The sequence below is a fragment of the Hevea brasiliensis genome, unplaced genomic scaffold (genome assembly GCF_030052815.1).
Source record: "Hevea brasiliensis isolate MT/VB/25A 57/8 unplaced genomic scaffold, ASM3005281v1 Scaf106, whole genome shotgun sequence".
NCBI lineage: Eukaryota > Viridiplantae > Streptophyta > Magnoliopsida > Malpighiales > Euphorbiaceae > Hevea > Hevea brasiliensis.
In genome coordinates this window covers 70107-97973 of record NW_026614593.1, presented here as the reverse complement: position 1 = coordinate 97973, position 27867 = coordinate 70107, and the positions used below count along the sequence as shown (strand labels likewise).

General features: G+C 35.1%; 1 protein-coding gene across 1 annotated transcript; it reads left to right on the top strand.

Annotated features, from left to right (window-relative positions):
• The first annotated feature begins 11 nt into the window (after positions 1–11).
• Positions 12–27867, top strand: LOC110632431 (putative B3 domain-containing protein At5g58280). The gene is made up of 8 exons (XM_058141489.1): positions 12–159; positions 427–519; positions 651–716; positions 838–933; positions 1032–1090; positions 1172–1331; positions 1487–1693; positions 27262–27867. Exons 2-8 carry the CDS (start codon positions 439–441, stop codon positions 27673–27675), a joined length of 1083 nt encoding a protein of 360 aa, XP_057997472.1. The 5' UTR covers positions 12–159; positions 427–438; the 3' UTR covers positions 27676–27867.

The window sequence follows — 27867 nt, the reverse complement described above, 5'->3', positions numbered from 1 at the left end:
TATAATAATTCTTCCAAAAAAAAAAACATTTCGAAATTCAACTAAGCGCGAATTGCACGAAAGGAAAAAAGAAAAACGAAATATTTTAGCAGTAGCTTGGTAGTGGTGGTAGTAGAAGCGCAGCTTCTTTCACTCCCAGGAATTCTATCTTCTCTATCGGTAAGTCTCTTATACTAAATTTTTTAGCGTTTCTGATCTATTCGTTTAGCTTCTTTCTCTATAAAAATGGTTTCTCATTCTTCTTCTTCTTTAAATTTGTTGGTATTTTGGGTTGAAATTTGCGATTTATTTCGCACTACTGAGTTGTGAGTACTGTTTTTACACCTGTAATCTCTGGAATCTGTTATTTAAATCCCGTTTGAAGTTACAATGATGAGTGAATATCTAAGAAAATACCTAAAAATGATTGTAAATTTTGCCATTTAGTACTGTTCTAAGATGGCGGCGGACGATGCTAGCCCCAGCACTTATGAAGAAGCTCGCAAGCAGCGCCTTGAAGAAAATAAAAAGCGCTTCGAGGTGCCCACCTGAACCCATTTCTTTTTCATTTCTAGCTTGTTTTACCATTCTTTTTCTTTTGGGTTTTATGGGTAAGCAAGAATTTTTGAAATATTTTTTTTCCTGTGATATGCTTTTCTTGTATTCGGAAGGACTTGGGAATTTTGAACATTTCCAAGAGTCTCTCCAAGCTCACTAGCCCTGAGAAGAAGTCCAAGGTGAACTTCATTGACTCCTGGTCTATCATCTGAATTATTGGAAATACAAGGAAAAAAAAACCCCATTAATTTCTTGATTTCATATGTGATTTCTTTTTTACCCTGTTTTTAAACTGTTCAGCAACGCCTTCCAAAACCAAAACCAGAGAATTCTGCGTCATTTGAGCCAAGACGCTCTTCTCGAGCACGAAATGCGGTTACCTCTTATAGTGATGATGTAGGTATCGATGACTCTGATTGATTTGGGATTTAAGGTTTGGTTGAGTTGAGTATATTCTGTTTCTTATTGTAAGTAATTTCTCTTGCTTCTTCCAGATGGACATCGACCTTCCACCCTTGCGGAAGAGGTCAAGATTTAGCTCATCATGGGGAAGGTGAAGAAGGTTTTTCTTGCCAATTATACATAACATTGTTCTTTTCTCTACAGTAAACTATTAACGCCCAAGATTCTTCAGCTATGTTGCAAGGCCATTGGAAGAAGTCAAACTTGCTTCTTATGAAGATCGGGCTCGAGCACTTAGAGTTGCAGAAGAATTCCAAAGTAGCCTACAATCTGGAAACCCGTCTTTTGTCAAATCAATGGTTCGGTCTCATGTTTATAGCTGTTTCTGGTTGGTAAGTTAAAACAAGGAAATTTTTGTTTCAAGGATAGTGCTCATAAATTAGCCCACTTTTGTTCACTGAAACCACCTGTTTCAGAATTTAGATAAAAGGAAATGTATTATTTTGGGCTTGACATGTCAAATTACTCATTTTGCTTTAAATTTTAGGGCCTTCCTACTCAATTTTGCAAGAATCACCTACCAAAAGAGGACTTGGATATGATACTAGAAGATGAAAATGGCTCAGCATATGACGCTAAATACCTTGGCAAAAGGAATGGGCTTAGCGGCGGGTGGAGGGGATTTGCATTGGATCATAAACTAGATGATGGTGATGCAGTGGTGTTTGAATTGGTAGAGTCGGACAGATTTAAGGTAAGTTTTAAATATTCTTAACTTTTTTTTTTCTTTTAATTTTTCATTTTCTTTTTTTACCCAATAAGCTGAAATTAGTTTAAGACAGATGAAAGTTATGAAACCAGTTCTTCCACAAGAAGCAGAAGTTTTCCTTGTATTAAGAAATCCATATATCACAGTTTCATTAAATTGTATAATCCTAAACTGGTACTGGAATTTATAAGTTAATCAACAATTGATGGATGATAATGGAGAATTGGTAGGTAGGTTGTGGGGGAGGCATGTAAATGGAGAATTCATATTTTGACTTCTCCTAATGGGATTGATTGTAACCCGAGTATGTCTTTGGATACATGTTAAGCCTTGATCTTACCTTTTTAATACTACCAAAAAAACTTATAGGCGTATGAGTTAGCCACATGACAACAGATTGGCAGTTAAGTTATCACTTTTATTATAAAATTAAAATACTTCTCATTCCCTTTACAATTGATCTTTTGGGCATATTTTTCAAGGATTCCCATCTCTTTATAATTTCCTACTAATGTGCCCTGTGATTATGTCACTTATCAACATTCTTTTTATGTCACTAGCTAACATTCTGAAACCTAATCTACTAACATTTACATACTCTTATGACGTATTCTCTCTCTGTCTGCTAATAGAAATGGAAGTAGACTTATTTTCCTCACATCAATCGCTAAGACTTTTGGGCACATTTTTCAGGGATTCCCATCTCTTTATAGTTTCCTACTAATATGCCCTGTGATTATGTAACTTATCAACATTCTCTTTATGTCACTAGCTAATATTCTGAAACATAATCTACTAACATATACATACTCTTATGATGTATTCTCTCTCTATTGTTTACTGATTTAGAATTCCGTAATGAACAAATAATGTAGAAGTGAATAAAGTATCATTCTCCTGAGGAATTGGTGAATACCAAGTTAGACAGCAACTTTGACTGTTTAGACTACTGAATATGATGAAAGAGGTTTAAATTAAACTAATTTAAACTAACTAAAGCTGTTGAGAATAAAAAAAAGGCAAAACAGTAAGCTTAAACTTACAAAGCAATTTACCAAAATAATTCAAGAATTGAGATTTTACACTTCAATCTTATTATGAATTTAACATTACCTATTCAATAAATTGAGAATTGTTACCTTGATGGAAATTAATCCTATGATATCTTAAGTCCTCTCTCAAGGCACTTAAGATGTATTTTAATTAACGTAAACTCTATTTTCGTAGCGATCAATCTTAATTAAAATCCTTTAAAATCTTTGATTAATTGTGAAACTCCACAAAGGATTTCAGCCTATTTCTAGGTTAGATTTTCTAGGTTCAAAATCCTAATTTTCAATATTAATCTTCACCTTTCAGTTCTTTAGTTAGTATCATATATCATAAATAAGTGGGTACCAATACATAGCATGCATTAAGAACACAGAAGATTGAATCAAAGAGCAAAACTCAGATTTATTAAATAACTTTAGTATAGATCTATAACAGAATTTGAGTGTACTACTTTTCTAATCCTAGAATTAAATAAACTACTCACTTATGGTGAGTTTAACAAACATAATAAAATTAAAATAAAAGAACATAAAATACGAGGAAATAGAACAAAAGAACCTAGAACGAAGATCTGCAGCCTTGGACTTTTGGAACTTAAGCTGAGAATCTTCTCCTTGAGCTTTGATGCAGACTCTCTCGAAGTTGCTTAGAAAATTAGGGTTGAAAGTAAAGCAAATTATTGTTTTGCTTGTTTCTGTTTTCTAGTATTTATATTAGGTACTTAAAAGTCTTATTTCATAGCCCCAAAAGCCTTAAAAGTTTGTTCGGAACGAGTACAGCAGAATCCAGGTCAAATTGGAAGTCTTGTCTGATGCATTTTACACGGCCTGTGTGACATTAGATTGGAATTCTTGGATAGTTGTGGCTCCATAATCCTTCAAGGGCTTTGGCCTGTTGTTGGCGGCCATAGCTGGAGTTTCAATAACTTCTGGTTTTGTTTATTGTTGTCTCCTCTCACTCTTGATGGCTCTAAGAGTCTTGTCTATCTTAGGATTCAATTCAAGCAACCCATCTTCAAGTTTGGTTTTGATCATAAACTAAACAGAGAGCCTGAAAAAAGAAAAAAAAAACAAAAGCAAAATAAGTAAATTAAATAAACAAAAATATAAATGTCTAAATTAGCTAAATTTTTTATTGCTCAAATCACTAAATTCTTGACAACAGTGTCAAAAACTTATTTATTAGTTTACAACTCCGCAAGTGCACGGATCGTGAATAAATAATATAGTAGTGAATAGATTATCGTTCTCACGAGAAATTGGTGAATACCAAACTAGACAATAATTTTGATTGTTTAGACTACCGAATACGATGAAAGAGATTTAAATTAAACTAGCTGTTGAGAATAAAAGAAGGCAAAATAATAAACTTAAACTTAGAAAGCAATTTATGAAAACAATTTCAGAATTAGGATTTTACACTTCAACCTTATTATGGGTTTAACCTTACCTATTCAACAAATTGAGAATTGTTACTTTTATGGAAATTAATACTAAAATATATTAAGTCCTCTCTCAAGGCACCTAAGATATATTTTAATTAACCTAAACCCTACTTGCACAATGATCAATCTTAATTAAAACCCTTTAAACCCTTTGATTAATTATGAAACTCCATAAAGGATTTCTGTCTATCTCCAGATTAAATTTTTTAAGTTCAAAATCCTGATTTTCAATGCCAATCTTCACCTTTTAGTTCTTTAATTAGTATCTTATATCATAACTAAGTGGGTATCCATATATAGCATGCATTAAGAATACAAAAGATTGAATCAAAAAACAAAACTCAGATTTATTAAATAACTTTAGTATAGATCCATAACAAAATTTGAGAGTGTTACTTCCTTAACCCTATGATTAAATAAACTACTCACTCATGGTGAGTTTAACAAATATAATAAAATTAAAATAAAAAAACATAAAATAATATGAGGAAATAGAACAAAAGAATCTAGAACGAAGATTTGCAGCCTTGAACTTTTGAAATTTTAGCTGAGAATCCTTCTCCTTAAACTTTGATGCAGACTCTCTCCAAGTTGCTTGGAAAACTAGGGTTGAAAGTAAAGTGAATTGTTGTTTTGCTTGTTTTTGTCTTTTAATATTTATATAAGGTACTTAAAGGTCTTGTTTCAAAGTCCCAAAAGCCTTAGAATTTTATTCGGAACAAGTGCGGCAGAATCCAGGTCGAATTGGAAGTCTTGTCTGGTGCATTTTACACGGCCCGTGTGGCACTACATGGGTTAGGCCGTGTAAGTCTCTGGACTACTTTGTGCTTCTTGTTTTAGGGATTACTTTGCTTCTTAGTTAGGATCATAATTGTATAAATATGTTGTAATCCTTCTTTGAGAAATATGAGAAAATATTTTCATAACATGGTATCAGAGCTTGGTTCGATCTAGGGACCTGTGGGTTATGGGACCACCACGCTTCCGCTGTGCTATTGTGAAGGAAATTTCTGTTTCTTTTTTTATTTTTCTCTTTTTTATTTTTCTCTATGTTTTTGGCTGTTGGAGAATTGGGTCACCATCAAGGGTGTGACCATCTTGTCTCACCTCCCACCCTAAACACTAGCTGGGTCGTCGGAGACCAGCTTCTCGGAGGTCTGGTCACTAGTGGAGCCGTGCCTGAGCCGCATGCACAGACAGAAGGATTAACGTAATTTCACATGTCGGCGTGTTAGAACACATGTGCCATTCGGTCACTGTTCGTTTCTTTTTTGAGCACTCTTGACAGCCTCTTCTTGGATTAGGATAAGTTACTTGGTGTGTAGCTCCTTGATTCTTATGCCTTTTGTGGTTTGGAGGTTCAAAACGGTACTATTTCCACTATTTTTTGACAACCCTAGCATGTTGTCTTGTTTCTGAGTCATCTCACATTTGTTTTGATATTGCTTTCTGTGATTTGGTGTGCATCTTGGTAGTTTTGAAAAAATTTTGGGTAATTTGCTCCTTGAAAAATTGGTTGTGTTAAGTTTCTTAGAATGGCAGATGCTCAAAATGTGATTGCTGATATAATTCCTATGATGACCAAAATCACGGAGCAAAAACCTAATGGTTCCAATTATTTGGAGGGGAGTAAGACCGTTCGTATTTATTTGTGAATTATTGATAAGGATGATCACCTTACCAAAGATCCTCCTAATGACAATATAAAGCAGACTTGGATGAGGGAAGATGTTCAGTTGTTCCTACAGATTCAAAATTCCACTAGCAGGGAGGTAATTAGTTTAATTAATCACTATGATTTTGTTAAAGACATGATGGATATTTAGAATTTTTGTACTCAAGCAAATGAAATATTTCTCATACTTATGAAGTGTGCAAGGCATTCTATAGAGCAGAAAAGCAAGATAGGTCTCTTACGGCTTATTTTATGAATTTTAAGCGAGTTTATGAGGAACTGAATGTATTAATGCTATTTAATTCTGATGTGAAAGTCTAGTAGGCTCAAAGGGAGCAAATGACTATGATGAGTTTTCTTGCAAGTCTTCCTCTAGAGTTTGAGACTGCCAAATCTCAAATTCTTTCTGGTTCTTAAATTTCTTCTCTGCATGACACTTTCACTAGAGTACTTCGTACAAAATCTTCCCAACCTCCCTAGTCTGTTAATAGTGCCTTGGTTGGTCGCAGTGATAGTGAGTGGCAGGGCAATAGAGGAGGAAACAGAGGAGGGTTCAATAGCAATAGGGGTAATCAGCGAAGTGGGGGAGTTGCCCATAATCGTGACTCAGGGGGCATTGTGTGCTATTATTGCCATTAGCCAGGGCATACAAAAAGAATATGCCCACAGCTTCAGAATAAGAAGAAGCGGATTTAAATGGCGAATATAGCAACCGAGGAGTCTACCATAGTTCCTCCTTCTAAAAAAACTATTTTAGTTTCTGCTGAAGAATATGCACAATTCTCTCAATATCAGGCATCACTAAAGCCCACTAATTCACCACCTGCTGCTATTTATGAGTTAGGTAATTCCATTACATGCCTTGTGTTATCTTCTTTAAAGTGGGTCAATGATTCTAGGGCTACAGACCACATGACAGACAACTCTAGTCTTTTGTCTTAATTTCAACCTCATTACTCCTCTTCTTCTGTCACTTTAGCTAATGGGTCCAAATTTTGTGTCATGGATACTGATGTAGCCAATATATCACCCTCAATCTATGTGTCTTCAATTTTATGCTTACCTAAATTTGCTTTTAACTTACTCTCTATTAGTCAACTTACTCGTACCCTTAATTGTTGTGTCTCATTTTTTCCCGATCATTGTCTCTTTTAGAATCTTACGACGAAGCAGATTATTGATAAAGGGTATGAGTCTGGGGGCTTATACATCGTTGACAAGCAAGTGCCGAGATCTCTTACATGCTCCAGTGCCTTAAGTTCTCTCAAAGTTCATTGTCGGCTGGGCCATCATTCCCTATCTATCATGAAGAAGCTATGTCCATAGTTTCAGTCTTTGTTATTTTTAAATTGTGAGTCATGTCAATTTGCCAAACACTGTCGTTTACCTACAGTGTCTCAAGTTAATAAACAGGCTTCGTTTCCTTTTGAGTTAGTTCATTCTGATGTATGGGGTCAATGTTCTGTCATTTCTAAAATTGGATTTAAGTATTTTGTTACCTTTGTTGATAACTATTCTCGTGTTACTTGGTTATTTTTAATGAAAAATTGTTCAGAGTTATTTTCTATCTTTTGTGCCTTCTGTGCTGAAATCAAAACACATTTTAATGCATTTGTTCATACCTTGAGAAGTGATAATGCAAAAGAATACCTTTCCAACAGTTTTCAGAATTATATGTCACAGAATGGTATTCTCCATCAGACCTCTTGTGTTGATACTCCTCAAAATAGAGTTGCCGAAAGAAAGAATCGTCACCTTCTAGAGGTAGCCAGAACACTTTTTTTTCCAAATGAAGGTACCTAAATATTTTTGGGTTGATGCAGTTTCCACGACTTGTTTTTTGATTAACAGTATGTCATCATCTGTCTTTCACGGTGACATTCCTTATAATGTGTTATTTCCATCTAAGTCTCTGTTTCCCATTGAATCTTGTATCTTTGGGTGCACTTATTTTATTCGTGAAGTTCGTCCGCATGTTACTAAATTGGATCTCAAGTCTCTCAAGTATGTCTTTCTTAAATACTCTTGTCGTCAAAAAGGGTATTGGTGTTTTTCTCCTACTCTCAATAAATATCTTGTATTAGCTAATGTTACATTTTTTGAGTTTACCTCATTTTTTCCTCAATCATTTGTGTATGAGAGTCAGGAGGAGGAGGATAATCTCTTAATATATACTATGTCTAGTCCTCTCCCATCATCTGATCCTTCAAATTTCGTATTAGTTTAGCCTAAACCACCAATTCATCATGTTTATTCTAGGACCTTTCCCAGGAGTGTAACACCCCTTACCCGATCTACAGTGTAGTCGAGCAAGGAATGTTACATTCTGTGCCAGAGCACCTTATCTTATCTTACTTTATTCATTATTAATTTCAATGTCATTGTATTTTAAAACTCAATATTTTGGAGTGGGGAATTTCCCTGCTTTATTAATATTTGACTTAATATAATCACCTGTTTAAAATAATTTTCATATCAATCTCATTTTCCCATCATCATCCCAATATTTCAAAATCATAATCTCATTCGTATCAAAATTTTCTAAACAGTTTCTCGTTTGATCCATATCAAATTCAAACTCATTCAACCATGGAATTTATCAAATTCATTAATATACGTTATGTACAAATTAATTACATAAATTCATAATTTACAGTGCAAAATTAATGCTTAATTATAATGTACAAAAATAAACTAATATGGCTTATGTGAGTCCTACCAAAATGCACTGCTGTGAGGAGGTGACACAACTTATACTTCTGCAGATCTGTAGTCTAAAATCCCAGTCCACTATCTACTGAGCTTTATTTTCAATACCTACGCGTGGATAAACCAACGCGCTAAGCATATTACTTAGTAGTGTAATAATAAAGTAACAGTAAACTAAACAAATAAAAATAATTAATTCATGTTTGTATCATCATAAAGGATATATTTTTAATAAATATTTAAATCATGCTCATTTTGTTGATCTTTAGAAATAATTGGTTCATTTATTTGTCATCAAATTTTCTTCAACTCATTTCAATGCCCAAGTAATCTATAATAGACTGATTGGACTAGATAAACGAGTATCACTAGCACTGGACATATCTGTGCCTCGGGCCGTCATACCATGGGACACATAATGTCAACCAGATATGCAACAGAATGGTTAAAAAGCCATAATAGCAATCGAGCATAAAGCCGCATACAATAGAATGCAACAGAATGGCTAGAAGCCATAATCAACAGAATGGCTAGAAGCCATAATCAATAGAATGGCATAAAAGCCATGATAACAGAATGGCACAAGGCCATATGCGATCGCTAAACATAACCCTTCTTGGCATGCCAATCTATCCATCCCATACACATATTTTTATGCATACATGGGCCATTAATATTCTTAAATATTCATAAGTCACATAATTTCATCCTATATTGTATTCACGCTCCATAGAAATTTTGTTCTAATCATGTTGGGAACATTAATCCCAAATACATATTCACATCACATTCATGTTCATTAAGTTATTGGTATTAATTACTAATCATATTTCAAATCATTTTAGGGGTACTTAATAAATTCCTGAATTTGTATCTTGACTTTACCCTTATATTAGACCAAGGCACAGTAGTAATTTGACTACACTTTCTTCATGAAAATTATTCCTTAATGTCTTAGCTTTAATTTCCTGTTTGAATCAGTTAATTTGAAATTATGTAGCTCTAATTGTGGTCAATTTACCAAGTACTGGTCTAGTGACCAATACTGTTCTAGAATAGGGCAGATTCTGAAATTCAAATTTATCAAGCTACTTGGACAAGTTACAGTCATAATTTGGCTTGGTATTCTTTATATGAGTTGTTCTCCTATGTCTCATGGTTACAGAGGTTCAAGAATCACTAAATTTAAAGTTGTGAAAAGTGAGTTATGGCTAAATAACCAACCTGGACTCAAGAATCCTATAACTCTAGGATTTCAGGTTTCAGGTCAATTTTGCAATAAATATTTAAGGGTCTTACACTCAAAATTTGAGTAAGATTTCAAAACCAAAGTTGTATTCCTAATTTTTAGGTTTTCAAATCATTTTGATTCATCCCAATTGAAATTTTTTAGTGGAAGTTATGGTCTAATTACTGTTCTGGGGTCAAATGGCAAAATGGTTCTAGTGCAGGGATTCTAGGTTGGGAATTTATAACTTTTCCTAACAATTTCCCTAAGTTGCTTTAGGATTTGGGTTCTGGTCAAAGCAGAAAAATTGTAGTTCTATGTGTTATGAGCATTTTGGCTTTAGAATCGCTGTATTTGCAGTTTTGTAGCTCAAGTTATGACATTTTTGCCACAACTGGTCAGATACCCTAAAGTTCAAGATTTTCAGGTTCATGTTTAGTCCAGGGCAAGTCTGATGGACTAAATTTGCCTAGCAATTTAGTTGAGTTTGGGTCAAAACTAGGTTTCCTAATCTTCATGAAAAATGTTCTTCTATGTTTCAGAATTCTATAGATTCAAGAATCAGGTCAATTGGAGTTCCCTAGTGTGAATTATGCTTCAATTACTAAATACTATTCATATGGTCATTTCTACAGGTCTAGAATGTGTCATTTTAGATTCAAGCCTAATTTAGGGCAACTTATGGTTAGTTTCTGGGCAAGCTTCATTCATAACATTTCAATCATTATGTCTTAGGTTTCATCTCCAATTGGCCTCACACTAATTGGAGCTATGTAGCTCAACTTATACTCATTCAAACCTACTGGACTCAAGGGTCCAGAATTCCTGCACATCAAGCACACTTCCAAATTATTAACTCATCTCACCAACCAACTTCATTTCATAATCAATACACATCTATTGGTTAATATTTGACCACAAGAACATCAATTTCATACCATAGCACAAAATCCCCAAAATTTCCAAAACCCTAATTTCCCTTTCTTTTTAATTTCATGCAAATTTCATACAATTCAACTCACAATTCATATATACACATTCATCAATACCCATAGGCAAGTTTAAATTCATCAAACATATCAAACCATCACCCCATTAAGGTTGGCCGAATTTCACTCTCAACATTCATGCATAGTTTCTTTAATTTTCTTTACAATTTCAACTTATTTTCAAGAATCAAACAACTAATTCAAGGTTAAATTACACTTACCTCACTTGAGAGATTTTTCTAATTTCCAAAACTTCAATTTCCTCACTTCCTTTTGCTATCAATCTTCTTATCAAGACCAAATTACAAGCTTTTACTTTAGGAGCTAGGTGATTTATGGAAGAATATCAAGAAAATGAAGCTTGGAAATGGAAGAAAAATGGAGGAAGAGGAGAAGCTAGGTGGTTCGGCTAGTTTAGATAGAAGAAAAAGAAGATAGACACTAATTAAATGTATTTTGTCTTTTATATATTAATTATCTTTATGTATTAAAATTTAATTATAATTATGATTATTATTATTATTATAACATTTCACTTAATTCCATCCATGTCCCAATTTATTTCACATACACACTTCATATTTTTAATTCATTTTTAACATTTTAATTTCACACATTTTAATTGATATTTAGGTCAAAATCCAACTCTAAAAGTGAAATGACCAAAATGCCCCTCATCGGGTTATAGTTTGTCTTTTTCGATAATGACATTTAAATCTATAACTCGATGGTCACTTTGATTTTTATACTGTTTATTTCAATTTACTTTCATTTCATTTTTAGTCCTCAAACTGGCTTTGAATAGTACTATTCATGGACTAAAAATAGTACTGTTCAGAGCTCAGAAATTCAGAACGTTACAAGGAGGATGGAAGAGATCCAAAACTCAGACTCAAACTCTCTACTAGCTTTTTTGTTGGGAGATCTAGTTCTTGCTTCTAGTCCTGATTCCGATATCGATTTACCAATTGCTCTTTGTAAAGGTAAATGCACATGTACTTATCCTATTTCATCTTTTATTTTTTTACAATTAGTTGTCTTCTTATTCTCAGTATTTTGTTATTTTTTTAGATTCTATCCATATTTCCAAAACTGTTAGTGAGGCATTATCCCATCCCGGTTGGTGTGATGCTATGAGAGAGGAGATGGAGGCTCTAGAGACTAATGGTACATGGTACTTGGTATCTCTACCTATCGGAAAGAAGGTTGTAGGTTGTAAATGGGTGTTCACAGTAAAAGTGAATCCCAATGGATATGTGGCTTAGTTAAAAGCTCGTCTTGTGGCAAAAGGATATGCTCAGACCTATGGAGTTGATTACTCTGATACTTTTTCACCTGTAGCTAAACTTGCTTCTGTTCGCTTGTTCATTTCTTTAACAGCTATATATGATTGGCCCTTATTCTAGTTGAATATCAAGAATGCTTTTCTTTATGGTAATCTTCAAAAAGAGGTACATATGGAGCAACCACCTAGGTTTATTGCTCAGGTGGAGTTGGGCAAAGTTGCAGGCTTCGCAAATCTCTTTATGATTTGAAACAAAATCCTCGAGCTTGGTTTGGAAGATTTATTGATGTGGTACAATAGTTTGGTATGCAAAAGAGCAATTCTAATCATTCTGTATTTTTTAAGCATTCTGAAAGTGGTCTAATCTTACTTGTGGTATATGTTGATGACATTATCATTATTGGAAATGACTCTGCTGGCATTTCATCACTTAAGTCATTTCTTCAAACTCAATTTCAAACGAAAGATTTGGGTTTGTTGAATATTTTTTGGGCATTGAAGTTTCAAGATGTAAGAAAGGCATTTTCTTGTCTCAAAGAAAGTATGTCCTTGATTTATTGGCAGAGACTGGAAAATTAGGTGCTAAACCATGTAGTGCACCAATCACTCCTAATGTTCAGCTTACAGCAGGAGATAGTGAGCTATTTGATGATCCTGAGAGGTATAGGAGATTGGTTGGAAAGCTAAATTATTTGATAGTGACTCGTTCAGATATTTGCTTACTCATAGTGTTGTGAGTCGCTTTATGTCTTTCTACTATTACTCGGTGGGAAGCTTTGGGATGAGATATTGTGCTATTTGAAAGGTGCTCCGAGTCATGGTCTTTTATATAGTAATAATGGTCATTTAAATGTTAAGTGTTTTTCAGATGTAGATTGGGCAGAATCAAAGATTGACAGGAGATCAACAATAGGGTATTATGTTTTTGTTGGAGGAAACTTGGTGTTGTGGAATAAGAAACAGATTGTAGTTTCTCGTTCAAGTACTGAATCAGAATATCGGGCTATGACACTGTCAAGATCTCAAGTAATGTAGGTGCTTCAGTTACTGGATGAGGTTGGTCTTAATGTTCTATTACTAGCAAAATTATGGTGTGATAATTAAGTAGCTCTCCATATTGCTTCTAATCTTGTGTATTATGAGTGAAATAAACATATCGAGATTGACTGTCACTTTATTCTAGAGAAGATTCGACCGAAGGTTGTCTCAATAGGGCATGTCAAAACAGGAGAGCAATTGGGAAATATTTTTACAAAAACTCTAAATGAAGCTCGAGTTGACTACATTTGTAGCAAGTTGAGCATGATTAACATCAATGCTCCAACTTTTAGGGGCGTGTTATGGAATGTCAACTTTGTATATTTATTTGTATCCCTAACTTATAGCATTGTAGATATATTTGCTTAATTATAGGATTACTTTCCTTCTTAGTTAGGATCACAATTGTATAAATATGTTGTAATCCTTCTTTAAGAAATGTGATAAAATATTTTCACAACTCTCATTTACAACTTGTTTCTTATTTTCTTTCCATTCTTTATTATATCAAATCATGTCAATATGTTATTTTCTGGATAAATGTCTTTGGAGATATAAACTAGCCAAATAAAGGGTATTTGTTGCATGAGTGTTTAATTTGCCAATGTTGGATGCAACTTATACATGTTATCTAGGCCATATCATGTGCTTATTATTGTCATTAGTAAGTTGAGCATGGTTATTTTGAGAGTTCAACGAGTTTATAATTGAAACTTCATTGAGTTGAATTATTTGACTTTCTTTTTTTACTAAGGTCAAAACATGTGTGATTAAAATTAATGAATTGGTTCCTCATATTTTATAACCTTAGCTTAGGTTTCTAAAGATCGATTTATGCACTACTTACATATTGTTTATTATAAAGGCATGAAAAATTTAGAGAAATAAAGAAGAAAAAGGGATCTTGTGGAATTATTAACTTAATTATTCCATTGGAGGCATAAATACTAAACTATATAATCTAAAGTAGGAAATAATTTGTAGACAATAATTATCTTCCTAATCTAATGCATGACTGTAGGCATAATTACAAGCATTTATCTTTGTGCATATCATATGCTATTAGCTTGTTATAAATATAACCAATCCTAGACCCTCAAAGAGATTTAGTAAGAATGTTCGCTAATCGGTCATTTGAACTAATAAAACTAGTAGCAATACATATAGACTCGATCATTTGTCTTATAAAGTGAGAATCTATCTCTATGTACTTCATCCTCTAATGCAACACTTGATTAGAATTGATATGTAGTGCTGTTTGATTGTCACAAATCAGTTTCATTTGTTCATCTCTTTCACATTTTAACTCCTTAAAAAAGCTGCTTTAACCATATAAGCTCACAAGTGGACAAGGCCATAGCCCTATATTTTGTTTCCGCACTTGATTTAACCATAAAAGTTGCTTTTTGCATTTTTGGGATATTAGATTCCTTCTTATTAAAATACAATACCTTGAAGTAGATCGTTTATTTGAAGGAGGTCTTGCCCAGTTTGCATTAGAATATCCAACAATCTGGGCATGTCCCTTGTCCTAATATAACAAACCTTGTCTTGAGGCACCCTTGATATACTTGAGAATGTGAATTACTACATTCCAATGACTATTACAAGGGACTTGAAGAAATTAGCTAATATCAGTTACTGCTAAAGAGATGTCAAGTTATGTGATTGTAAGGTAGTTAAGCTTGCCAACAAATCTTTCACATCAACTAGGGTCTTTTAGTAGCTCCCCCGTCCAGGCACAAGCTTAACATTTGGATTCATTGGAGTATAATGTTTGTAATCTAGCATACCGATTTCTTCCAATATATCTAATGCATAATTTCTTTGTGAAATGATAATACCATTACTAGATTGTGCCACTTTAATGCATAGGAAGTCTTTTAGTTTCACCAAGTCTTTTGTTTGGAAATGATTGGTGAGATGTGTTTAAGTTGAACAATACCCTCATGATCGTCACTTGTTGTGACAATGTCATTAATACAAACTATCAAGAAGATATGTTTGCTAAAAGAATGTTTGTAAAGCATTGAGTGATTTGCTTCACTTCGAAGCATGCAAAATTATTGGACAACAATATTGAAGCGACCAAACCATGCACTTGGTGAATGCTTAAGACTATAAAGGATAGATGCAATTGACACACTAATTTAAACTCCCCTTGAGTAACAAATCTTGGTGGTTGCTCCATATTAACTTCTTTAGCAAGTTCTTCATGTAATTAGGCATTTTTGATATCTAATTGATGAAGAGGCCAATGAAACATGGCTACCATAGAAATAAGGAGGCGAACGTATGTAATTTTTGCCATAAGAGAAAAGGTATCTCCATAATTAAGGCCAAATACTAGAGTGTACCCTTTGGCAACCAATCGAACTTTAAGGTGACCAATCTTTCCACTTGGTCCTACCATAATTGTGAAAACCCAACGACATCCAACTTTTGTTTTACCATGTGGTAATGGAATTATCTCCCAAGTACTATTATCATGAAAAGTGTAGACACCGTATTTTGATCAATCTTTAAAATCATAATTCGAATAATTGCAATTATGTTGATCCCCCTAGTAGGCGTTTGATCTATCTCAACTAGTTATCCAACCCCAGGTCATTTTCTTTGAGCTAGTAACCTCCCAGATAAATGATAAACTTCAAAGTGCGCTCAAACCAAGTGTTTTCCGATCTCCCTGACTCGTTTTGATTAATTTTTGGACCATCTGATTTTGTATTTTGTTTTTCGATCTCCTCACGTTCAAGATTCCAAATTCCGAGACGTCTTGTGATCAGTTACCTCGCTCGAATTGTTCAAGTGTTTAACCAAGTTAATGTTTTAACTGATATTTAATAAGCGGTCCTGAACTCATCAAATTCAGACTAAGACCTATTCTCAAATCATTTTTATATATGCATCCAAGTTTTAATCAGTTCTCGGTCACAAGGCTTTTCGATCTCGCACTTGCGATTAAATTTATCCGATCCCTTTAAACAGTTGTTTCACGATTAATAACCAATCTTAAGTTCTGTGTCCGAGCTTATCCGATCAAGTGGGAGTTGATTCAATACTCATCCATACTTAATTTAATATTTTCCGATCTTACTAATATATAATCACAAAAAAAAAAGAACTTATAAAATTCATCCCAGGAAATAAAAAACACAAGTCATTCGACAGGAGGATCTTCCCTAGCCTACTCTTCAGTTACATCTTCAACATTTACTCCCTCTTCTCTCTCTTGTTCGCCCTCACTTTCAGCTTCAGCACCCAGAGCAAGTTCCTTGAGCCAGGCGAAGTCCTCGTCAGGATAACGTTTGACAAGCTCGGTAAGGAGATCACTATGAGCTTTCACATGAGCCCCAGCTTCTTTCGTTAGAGCCTCCTCATCCTTCCCTTGAATATATTCGAAGAACTTAACCCGGACATCGTCAATCTCCATTTCTAGCCATGCTACCTTTTCCTTGTAATTCTTCGTTTGTTCTTTCAAATGACGACCGGCATTTGCGCAGAGAGTTGGTTCTGCATTGACGCTATGTTTTGAGACAACCTCGACATCTCCCTCTTCATAAGATAAACCTTCTCTCTGACCGCGTGCTGGGTCGCCATTGCTTTCGAACTCAAGCTCATTGAAAGGCTGAGAAGATCATCAATATTTTCAGGACCCATTCTGGTTTGATCCTCAGAGAAACAGATAGTGGCGCTCACTATTTTTGCCAAATCAAGATTGCCTCGCATCGATTTGTTCTTCTCCAATGATTAGAGTACTATTCTAGCGGCTTGTGAAAGAGGTCGTCCAGACGAAGCTCCCTGTCCTGAGGATTCGCCCTCTGAAGCCGAAGTGATCAGAGGTTGGGGAGAAGTTTCAGATGGGGTGGGAGGCTCCACGGTAAGGATTTGCCCCTCTGGGATAGATTGATCTTAGATTAGAACCTCCGAGCTCGTATCTTCAGTTTTGGCTCTCTTTTGAGCTTCAGATCTCTTCATTTCTAATACCTTCCTGCTGAGCTCTTTATTCTGCTTTCGAGCTTCCCTCGCTGCCTCATTTCCAATAATGCCTACATAGAAAAACGGGATTAGTGAGATCGCTAGGGACTAAGAGATTAAAAATTCAGGTTTTACCTGTCTCGGGACCCAGATTAGAAAGTTGCAGCTGGATGTTCTCATGAGCAATCACACTCATCAACCACCACTTGAGTTCGGCCATGATCACATCCAAGCATGAATATTTACAAGAGTTTGCCTAGCTTTTGAGCTCCTTCACCATGGCGCTCTCGACATCAGTCAGCATGACTCTTCTCTCCGGCTTATCGGCCAAATAATTTCAACTTCGGGGAATCCCCTCGAAGCCACAGGGGTTTTTGCTTTGAAGTTTGAAGAACCGATCTTTCTAATTTTTAAGCGAAGAGGGGAGATCGATGAACAATCCACAGCGTGGTTTTGCCTGAAAAAATCAGAACTCGTCGTCCTTCGTTGAACAAGCTTATGCAGTTCGGTGAAGACCTTCGCCATGGGTTCGAGTCCTTTAGCTTGGCATAATCTTTTAAAAGCCATCAAGGTTCGCCACGAGTTCGGATGTACTTGGGTGACGCAAACCCGGGTATACTTCAAGACGTCCATGTAAAAAAACTCTAGAAAAAACCACTGCTCGGCCTTCAATTGTTCCTCATATACCACAATTATATTGACCTCGTCAAAGTAGTGATCTGCGCGAAAGTCCTCATGACATCGAATGAGTTTGAAGGAGTAGGGTGGAAGGTTGAACTCCTGGCTTATTAACTCGAGATCGGACATCCCCAGAACTGAGATGAGCTTATTTACTATGGGAGGCTCTCTCCTTATGATCAAGGCTTGCTGGTTTGGCCCTATAGGTTGACTAGTGGTCAGAACGATAGCCCTAATGGCTTTAGGTCGCCTGCTCGGTTCGACCTCATCACCTCCATTGAAAGACTAAGAAACGGGAACGGAAAGCGAGCTTATAACTCTCTGATCGTCGGTGCCACTCATTTTTAGATAACAGAGACAAAATGATCAAAAGAATATTAAAACTATTACATGATAATGAATTGGCATCGAAGAAATCAAGAACTTGAGAAAAGCCTTCAAGGAAATTTGAGATGAGCAGAGAATCAGAAAACAACATAAGTATGTAAATGGCTAACCACCCATACCTCTCTCTCTCCTATTTATACTCATCCGAGCATTGAATGCTCACAAGGTCCTAGGTGATGCATCGGTTAGTGGGATCTGATCGTTTCAATGACGCAACAAAGGAAAATTTCAAAAGCATAGCAAGGAGATCGGGCAAGTAAGATCGACTAACGGGGATTGACCATATATCCAATAGAATAAGGTTTTGAGTCAAAGGGAGCGGTAGGATGGGGATTCGATGAGGGATCAGATCAGACACAGTTATCAGAGATCGAAAAAATATCAATGCAATAATAAAAAGAAGAATAAATTGAATCAATTTTGAATAAATAAGACTTTATTTCATTTTCAAAGAATCATATTACATCATTTGGGCGATCTCTCAAGATCAGTAATTACAAATGTCCCTACACAACATTTTACCTATCTTGCTTTCATAGTTCCGGTCACCCCTGATCTCAAAAAGCCATTTAAGAGATATGTGGAGATCGGGAGGGTAGCTCTCGTCAACTATGGTAAAGACTATGGAAAGCTCGATGTTATCGTTAATGTCATCGACCAGAATCGAGCCTCAATCGGGACCCCTAACATGGTTAGGAGCCAAATGAACTTCAAGAGGCGGTCATCGACATTAAGATTAAAATTAGCGGTCCTCTTGTTCGAGATCGGTCTGCAGATCATACTGATAAATCAATTGGAGGCTGGTATGGTAGTTGTTTTGGACCTTGATCGGTAAATTACTTCGGTTTTCTCGCCATCATTGGATGACACTCTCATAATTCTCTGATCGCCGGAGTCGTCCATTTTCAGGTGATGGGCAAAGAAAATGATCGAGAAAAAGATTGAAGCAATTGTCATGATGAGAATTCTTGTCGAAAAAGTTAGAATCGGAGAAGTAGCGCATGGGGAAATTAGCTAGAGAGAGAAGAGTGTAAGTGTAAAAATGACAGGCTCCCCTCCCGCATATATATAGGGCCTTGACATATAATGCCTATAGAACTCGAAACGGCTCATCGGTAATTGAAGAATTTATTATATTGACTAATACAGGTCGGATACAGAGGAGAGAAGGGAAAGAATCAAGGAATAGGAAGAGATCGGGAAGCAAGAAAAGACTGGATAGAGATCAGAATAACAAGCCTTAGATCAATCAATCACAATGAATGGTCGGTTAGACCGAGGAATGAATTATAGAGATTGGAGAGCTCGGAGAGTCAAATCACTTTTAATTCATAAGAATAATTCCCCTAAGTCGATCCAAGTCGATTAAAGCATTTTGGGTACGATTTAGCTCTCACCACCCATTTCATTTGCAAGGATTTCGAACGGTTAAAGTAGCCCAGTACATCTCAACTTACACCGTTGATCATAATTGTAAGGATGGATTTGAGGCCCTCAGATCAAAAGTAAATAATAGATTCGCCACTTTTTGTTTCCAGCCCTTGGATCTATTTTGTAAGGCAAGACCCCTAATCGTTGGATTAAAGAATGAAAGGATAGAGATTCTGAACCAAATCCCGACCCTCAATCTTGATTCTCTTTAATTCTAAGACATCGGATCACGTTCTTTTAAATTCGAGCCCTCCATCTCTTTCTGCTACAATCCTGACCCTCTATTTTGAGTACCCATTCTCTATAAATACCTGTATACAATACTGTAGAGGGGATAATGATTATCGTCAGGAAACCTCTGAATTTCAATATAGTTTTATTGCCCTTCATTCTGAAGCTCTTGAAATTCCTAGAGACTTTAGAAATAAGTTTTCTAAAGGATCTTGTCACTAAAGCTACAGGTCTTGCATTCCATACCCTTAGCAATCGTGCACCATCTTGAAAGTCCAATCGTAGTTCGTCACTAAGACCTCATTGTCATCTCCTTCGACAGCTCAAAGTCACTCTGTCATCTCAGCCTTAGGAGCTCCAGAGTTCGCAGAGCATTGGTATTGATTCATCCATTGTTTCAGCTCTCTATAGGTAAGTGTTTAACTTGTTACTTTCTAAATATCGCTAGTTTGTGTTCATGACGTAAGTATTTTTAAGGTGCCTTGTCACACTGAGTTTTCAGAATAGGGTCGTATCAAGTTTGACTTGTGTCATAAATATTATCTTTGGCCTCCTATCATTCGCAAGTCTTATAGTTATCATTACTTTTAATTCTTTTTATTTCATATGAGAGTGAAAGTTCGAGTCACTAATACCCTGTAAATACCGTAAGGAGCATGGATAAAAGTAACGATTTGAAAATTCCGATCCAAATAAGGAAAATAATTAGGAAAATATATGTATTCTAGATCGATGTAAAAGGTTCGGATGAGTTGTGAGGTCGAAAATCGAGATTAGCTCGGACAAGTAAATTATGAGATCAAAAATAGAGGCAAGCTCGGACGATAAGCTATAAGATCGGACAATGAAGACAAACCCAGATCATAAGACACGAAACCTGGAATGAAAAAGTTCTGACAATAAGCTATAGGGATGGAAACAAAGGAGTTCAGTTAGCAAAGAGATTGAGGAATTATGCGGAAGATCGACGAAGAGTTCGGATCAATATTCACAACTTTTAGATTCACTTTTCAAAATAAGGAGATCAGGAGAGAGTCCTTTCCTGAAACCCCTGTAGTTTTATATTTTACAAAGTGTTTGATGTCAAATTGGAGGGATCGGAAGAGTCATTTCCTTAAACCCTGCAATCTAGAATTCTAATAAAATCATTTTGTATGAAATTGGGGAGATCAGGAAAGAGTCCTTTCCTCGTCAGCCCCGATAAATTTTTACATGTGTTAATAAATGATTCGCAGGAGAGCCCCTCCAAAAACCCTGAATCTTATATTAAGCCTCGGTGGAGAGTCCTTCTTGAGGTCCTCATACTTATATTATTAAAAGGGAATCCTCCCTTCAGTTCTGCTTAGTTAAATAAAACATCAAAAAATTTTAATAGGAAACGATATAAGTAGAGATTTTATGCCGATGATGAGATCTCCCTTCATTAGCTGAGAGTCCTCATTAAGGAAGGAAACTCTCTAAGTTTCCATTAACGCATCCCTTTTGAATTAGAGTCCTAATTAAGATGTATGAGGATCTATACTCATATCAGTTCTTATACACCCATCACACACACTACACCCTCGGTTATTTGAATGCTAATGATCAGGTACATAATGGGTAAGCTAAGAGTCCTCCTCACTTGTTATGAATCTTTAGGGACCGAATAACAACTCTTCGGAATTAGAGTCCTAATTCGAGGAGGGAGGAACTTAAAAAATACATAACAAATAAAATAAACACGATATCAATTCACTTTGGGGTTGTCACACCTTACCCCTCTGTAAGGCATAACATGACCCTGTAGTATGCCTAATAAATTACTGACTCCGTCTACCGATAACCCATTAAATACACTACAAGGGATTTTAAAATAATTTTCTTACTTTTTGAAAGTGGTGAGCATTTCTAGCAGGTATTAAAAACATTTAATTGAAGTTTAAAAGTTATGTAAAATTTTTGTCCATTTTAATTTTTCCGTAAATTTTGGAAAAATTTCGGCAGAGTGCCGGCTGTAATTGAGAAAAACAAAAAATTTTCACCTGTAGAAAACACTTCCAATTTATGCACTTCACTAAAATCAACTACCATCATAGCTCAATTCATCACAATTTTTCCCAAACTCCACAATTTAAGTCAATTTTCAACTCAAATATTTTCAAAAATAATGCTAAATAATTTCATTCATATTCCATTAAAGAAAAATTAATTTACATCCATCAGTATAAATTTACAGCAGAAAATCCAAAAATAATATTATTACAGTTCCTGTATAAATTGCTCAAGATCAATTTACAATGTACATATAATCATTTACATCAAAATAAAGATATACAATAAGGGTATAATGTAAAACCCGACAAAAGATCCAAAGGTAGTACTATGATCCTCAGCAGCTCACTCAGCTACTTTACTAGTCTCTCCACCTGCGATAGCAATAAAAAGTCATCACTGAGTACAATGACTCAGTGGTGCACAACATACTAAAAATACTCCTTTATGCATAATTAAATCACAAATATCCAATTATAATGATGAAGTCAATAAATAGATGCAAAACATGATTTTAAATTTTAATCAAAGCATTTTCATTTCAAAAGTCACAAAACAAATTTTATAAAAACACATAGTCATATCATGCCATCAATATAGTGTTTATCTCAATAGCCAGAGGCTTATGAGACACACCAAGGCTAGCTAGCTCAAACTATGGGTACCCATTCAAATTTCTTCTTCTACTGGCACACACCTCAATATTTCAGCCAGAGAGGGAATTCAAAACTATTTCCTCCCACTAGTTATGCTAGTGAGAAATTCAGATGTATGGTCATGACACTGTGGTTTCAAAACTATCTTAACAATTTTCTAAACATTTATTTGCAATTCATCACATACCACTAAATTTTCCAATAATTTAGGTCAAAAGCATATTGTTCCATTAAATCACAATTTCCAATACAAATAAGTTACAATTTATTCATTCAAATAATTTGCCAAAGAAAATTTACAGAAAAATTCTATGTTGTGCACAAACCTCGTGCAAGTCGCCTCTAGGCCTTGACTCGATGTTTTCTTTCTTTTCTCTATATTCTTTTCAACTGAAATACACAATTTGTAGTGTTTCAGTATCACAACTTATAATTAATTCAATAATAAATTTACATCTACTTATTTTTAGTCCTAATATGCTTAAATTAACGTTATTTAAAATTTATATTTTGGGGTTACTATCAATGTCAAAATGTTGACTTTCTTATACTTAATAGGTATTGAAATTTCAATTACATCCACATACCACATTTTGGGCGCCTAATTTGTTGGTTTTGATTGCCCCTTCAATTCATTAGGTCTCCTAATTACAATTTCAAATTTTTAGTTTTTGTGCCCTGCATTACACTATTCCATTGGCTTGCTACTGTGAGAATTTGGCTAAGTATCCTTCATTAAAGTTGTTCCTTATTGTCTTATCTTTAATTCCCTTTTTGAATCACTCAATTTGGAGTTTTGTAGCCCAAGATATGGTCATTTGAATAAGGCTGGCCAGATTGATGTTACCCAGAATTTTTTGGCACCTAATTGGTTCTGGCAGTTATGAACCACTAACTTTGGGTGACAATTTCACTTAATTATGAGCAAAATTTGAGTTGGTATTCTTCATGAAAGTTGTAGTGTTATGTCATACTTTTCAAATGCCATAAAAATCAGGTCATTTGAACTTGTATAGATCAAGTTATGGCTAAATGAACAAACACTATTTATTTGGTCATTTTAGTACAGTAGCAGTGCACAACAATCGAGTTTGACCGAATTGTTCACTATGTTAATGTCATTTTCTGGGCATAGTTTCCAAATGAAAATTGTGCCATTATGTGTTTATTTTCATTCTCAATTAGCCTTATATCAATTGGATTGGTAAAATTTCAGTTTTGATCCCTGAAAGAGACCTAGGTCAAGCTGCCAGAGTGGGACCCCTAACCAATCCGAATTGCATTTCAATTCTAACACATCTCAAATGGTCCCAATTGACTATTTCTAACCTCAATTAAGGTCATTTGCATCAATTGACTATTTCCTCAAATTTTTCTCTCAATTTCAAGAGGCTTAAGAACCGTAATTCCTCAATTGTGTAATCTAATGAAATTAAAGTGCATAGATCTTGTTTACATGCTTAATTCAACTAAATTAACACTTTAATTCCATCATATTCTTGCAATTCCATTTCCCTTTCCCTTTATTGCTAGCTAAAATTTTCCTTTAGTCCCCCATAATGGTTTTTGTTTGATTTTAAGTTAAATTCTAAGTTAAGTGAACTAAAAACATAGAAATTAAACAACAAAATTCAAGTTTACTTACTAACCTCAACTTTGATTTCTAATTCTCCAAATTCTTCAATTTCTCCTTCCTTTTTCTTCTTCAATCTTCTTTTCTAGTTGAGATAATAAGGTTTTATGGAAAATTTTGGGGAAATTTAGAGTTAATTGATGGGATCAAAAGCTTGAATCAAGCTTTAATGGAAGGTTATCAATGGAGGTGGGGTGAAGGAGGGTCTCGGCCAAGTTGATGGGAAGAGAAGAAAGTGATTTCCTTTTTAATTTTTTTTCCTATTTATGTGTTATTATGTGTATTTGACCTGGTCAAAAAAATTGGGTAATTAAAATTTAATTTTGACATTATTCATGATGTCACTAAAGTGAGGTAATAATTCAATTTTCCTTACTTTTTCTTTAATTTAATTCTCAATTCCAAAATTTTTGTTTTCCCGATTTTATTGGGTAGTTAGGTCAGGAGTCACCTCTAGGGGTGATTTGACCAAATTGCCCATCGCCGGTTTGACCCGGTTTGCAAGTAATTTAATATTTATTTCGAATCCCTGACCTAATTATTTGACCTACTTATCAACTCTTTTCTGTGATTTTCTCTTTTCCATTAGGTTTGCAATAGTCCTTAGGTCTGCGGCGTCACAATTTCTGGTTCAAAAGTAGGGTTAGGACTGACCTCGCAGTCACTTCCCGATAAGGTCACTCATCGCTGCAACCCTTGGCTCATTTAACTTTTTATGCTTTATTTTTCTTACTTATACTTAACTATCTGGCAATCACTATTTATTTTCATCCAGGGCTTTTCTAGGCATCTTAAATGTGGTTCTAATCCTCTTAATTATTCGGATTGACACCGATCACCGGAACAGTGAAATATATCAGACTATACATATAGGGGTGTTACAAGGGTCATCCCACTAACTCATGTTCTTGGGGTAACCCAAAATAGTGAAACATTGAATGTCCTTCTTATCAATGACAGGGACTAACATCATGATTCTAACCTCAAAATTATCAATTTTAAATTATAAAGAGCACATCGTTAAATCTGCTTGCTCTCGTTGAGTGATGAGGTGGGGTGCCTAATACCTTCCCACTGCATACGGACCCGAACCTAGGATCTCTGTTTTAGAAGTGCTTTTCATAAATTTAATAAAAGGTTTTCTTTAATTTCCCTTAAAATTAAAGTTGTGACTTCTCACTTTTTTTCACTTCGGTGAGGGTCGTCCGGCGACCGCAAAACCCTTGCGACAAAGAGCAATCATTTTCTCAGCTATAACTCTGCCACAGTCTTAGGTATTGGGACAATGGATAAATGAGTACCAAAAGCATGGTATGAAGGAGATAGATGGTGATAACTTTATAAATTATAAATAAGATGAGGATTGCAAGAGGATCGAGTATCTTTTCAAAGGGCAATGGGAAGGGTAGCATTGTCTGTGATGGGCTCGACAAATGGAGTAGATGATATTGAAGCAGGCAATGAGTCACCAGGACCAGTGTGTGGACTTGTATATTATGAGAATAAACATCAATTGGGTTAGAAGGAGTAGGATTTGATTGAGGTTATCTTGAGTAAACCCTTGGTGGAGGAGTCTTTTGGTTAGGAAAAGTAGGAATAGTAAGAATTATGAAGATGGAAGTTTGATTAATTGTAACTTGTGAAAAAATTTAAAGAAGCCTCGAAAAAGGTTACATCTGCTGAAATAAAGTATCTATTAGTGAGTGTATCATAGCACTTGTAGACTTTTTTAAGACGAGTATCCTAAGAAAACACATTTTGTGGATTTTGATTGAAATTTGTCTTTTCTAATAGTGAGATTGTGAACAAAACTAGTACAACAACCAAATACATGCAGCGGAAGAGGAAATGGGTTTTGAATTGGATGGAGAATTGAATGAGGACTCTTATGCTGCAAAACAGTAAAGTGCATACAATTAATCAAATAATAGGTAGTAAGTACAGCATTCCCCAAAATCGAAGAGGTGACAATTTGGAGTGTACATATCGTGTGCTACTAGCTTGTTACAAATATAATTAATCCTAGACTCTCTAAGAGATTTAGCAAGAATGTTTGTTAATTGATCATTTGAACGGACAAAGTTAGTAACAATACATTTAGACTCAATCTTCTGTCTAACAAAGTGACAATCTATCTCTATGTGCTTTATCTTCTTATGAAACACAGAATTAGAAGCGATGTAGTACTTTTTGATTGTCACAAATCAACTTCATTTGTTAATCACCTCCACATTTTAACTCCTAAAGAAGCTAGTTTAACCATGTAACCTCACATGTGGCTATTGCCCCAGTTAAGGTCCAAGAAGAGGGTGAATTGGATCATTTTTCCATTTTTCAGCCCCTTGCTTTTGGCCAAGTGGAAAATTGTGACTAAAGTGCTTTTGAATTATAATTAAAAATGCAAAGGTGTGATAACCAACTCAAGAGCAAGCAATAAACTCAATCAATGCAAGTTCAGCAACTTTAAAGCACAATCTCATTCAAAAATAAGTAATGAAGTGTTGTAAGTAAAGAGTGTAGGGAGAAGAAAATCGAACACTTCAATTTTATAGTGGTTTGCCTCTCACTCGCCTACATCCATTCCTTAATTTACCCTTGTGATTATCACTCCACTAATGGCTCTTTTAACCGGGCAAGAGACAAGCCTCTACTCCAATCCCAAGCTTCCAAGGTGCTTGAAACCTCTTACAAGAGTGTCACTCACTCTCACTGTCACTCATAAACCAATCTAATTACAAGCTTGGGAACCTTTAAATAGGTGTAGGTTGATAGACAAATTAAACTCACACACTCAATTACAAGAGAACTTTGGTTATAAAGAAGAGAGAGTTGATTTGCCAATTGATTCACAATAAATAGCTTTGAATGCTCAAAGAATGAAAGTAATGGAGTCTGTCAAGTTTTCTCAACAATATATCAGCTTTCATTAGTTGAAAAATGGTGTTAATTGAAGTATTTATATGGATGTGAACATATATATCAAGTCAAATCTTATGAATTAAAAATGTTTCTTGTGTTTGTATATGGATATGAAAAAATCCATGGCAGCCTGTTCATATTGTTTCAGGTACAAACATTCAAATTAATGAATTTTGATTATCCTGCAGATTTACACATTTAGAGTATCATCCTTTCTGTTGTCTAGTCAAGCACATTCTTCAGATATTGTAGAAAAACAAGGATCTACAGCGGCAAAGAAAGGATCAAAAGATCAGAAGAAGACTGATTCGCATTCCAGACAGACACGCAAGTCCAAGAAAGCCAAGCCAGATAAGAATGATAAGTTATCAGATGATCAAAAACCCCAATCACGAAACAGAGCAATCAATGGAGGAAGATCAGATGATCTAAACTCGGTCCAGGAAAATGGTTTTGTTCCTCGAGAGCACAATAACAAGGATGAATCTGTTGGAAAATCCGATGAGGTAAAATCAGTTGATGAGAAGGACAAGCAAGAAAAATGTACGATCAAGCCTAGAAAGAAACCAGCTCCAAGGCTATTTAGAAAGAAAGCATGGTAGACCTTTGGGCGGAAACCCTTCAATCTTAAGCTATTGCTTACTTTTGTTGTATAACATTTTAGATTAATTTTAGATGTTCTTGCTTAAGGTGTATGACCCTACTTCATACACAAACCAATATGAAGCAACCATATGGACAAAATGGATTGAAATTGAAACAGTTATGTATGATGAAATTATTTCGAGTCAGTA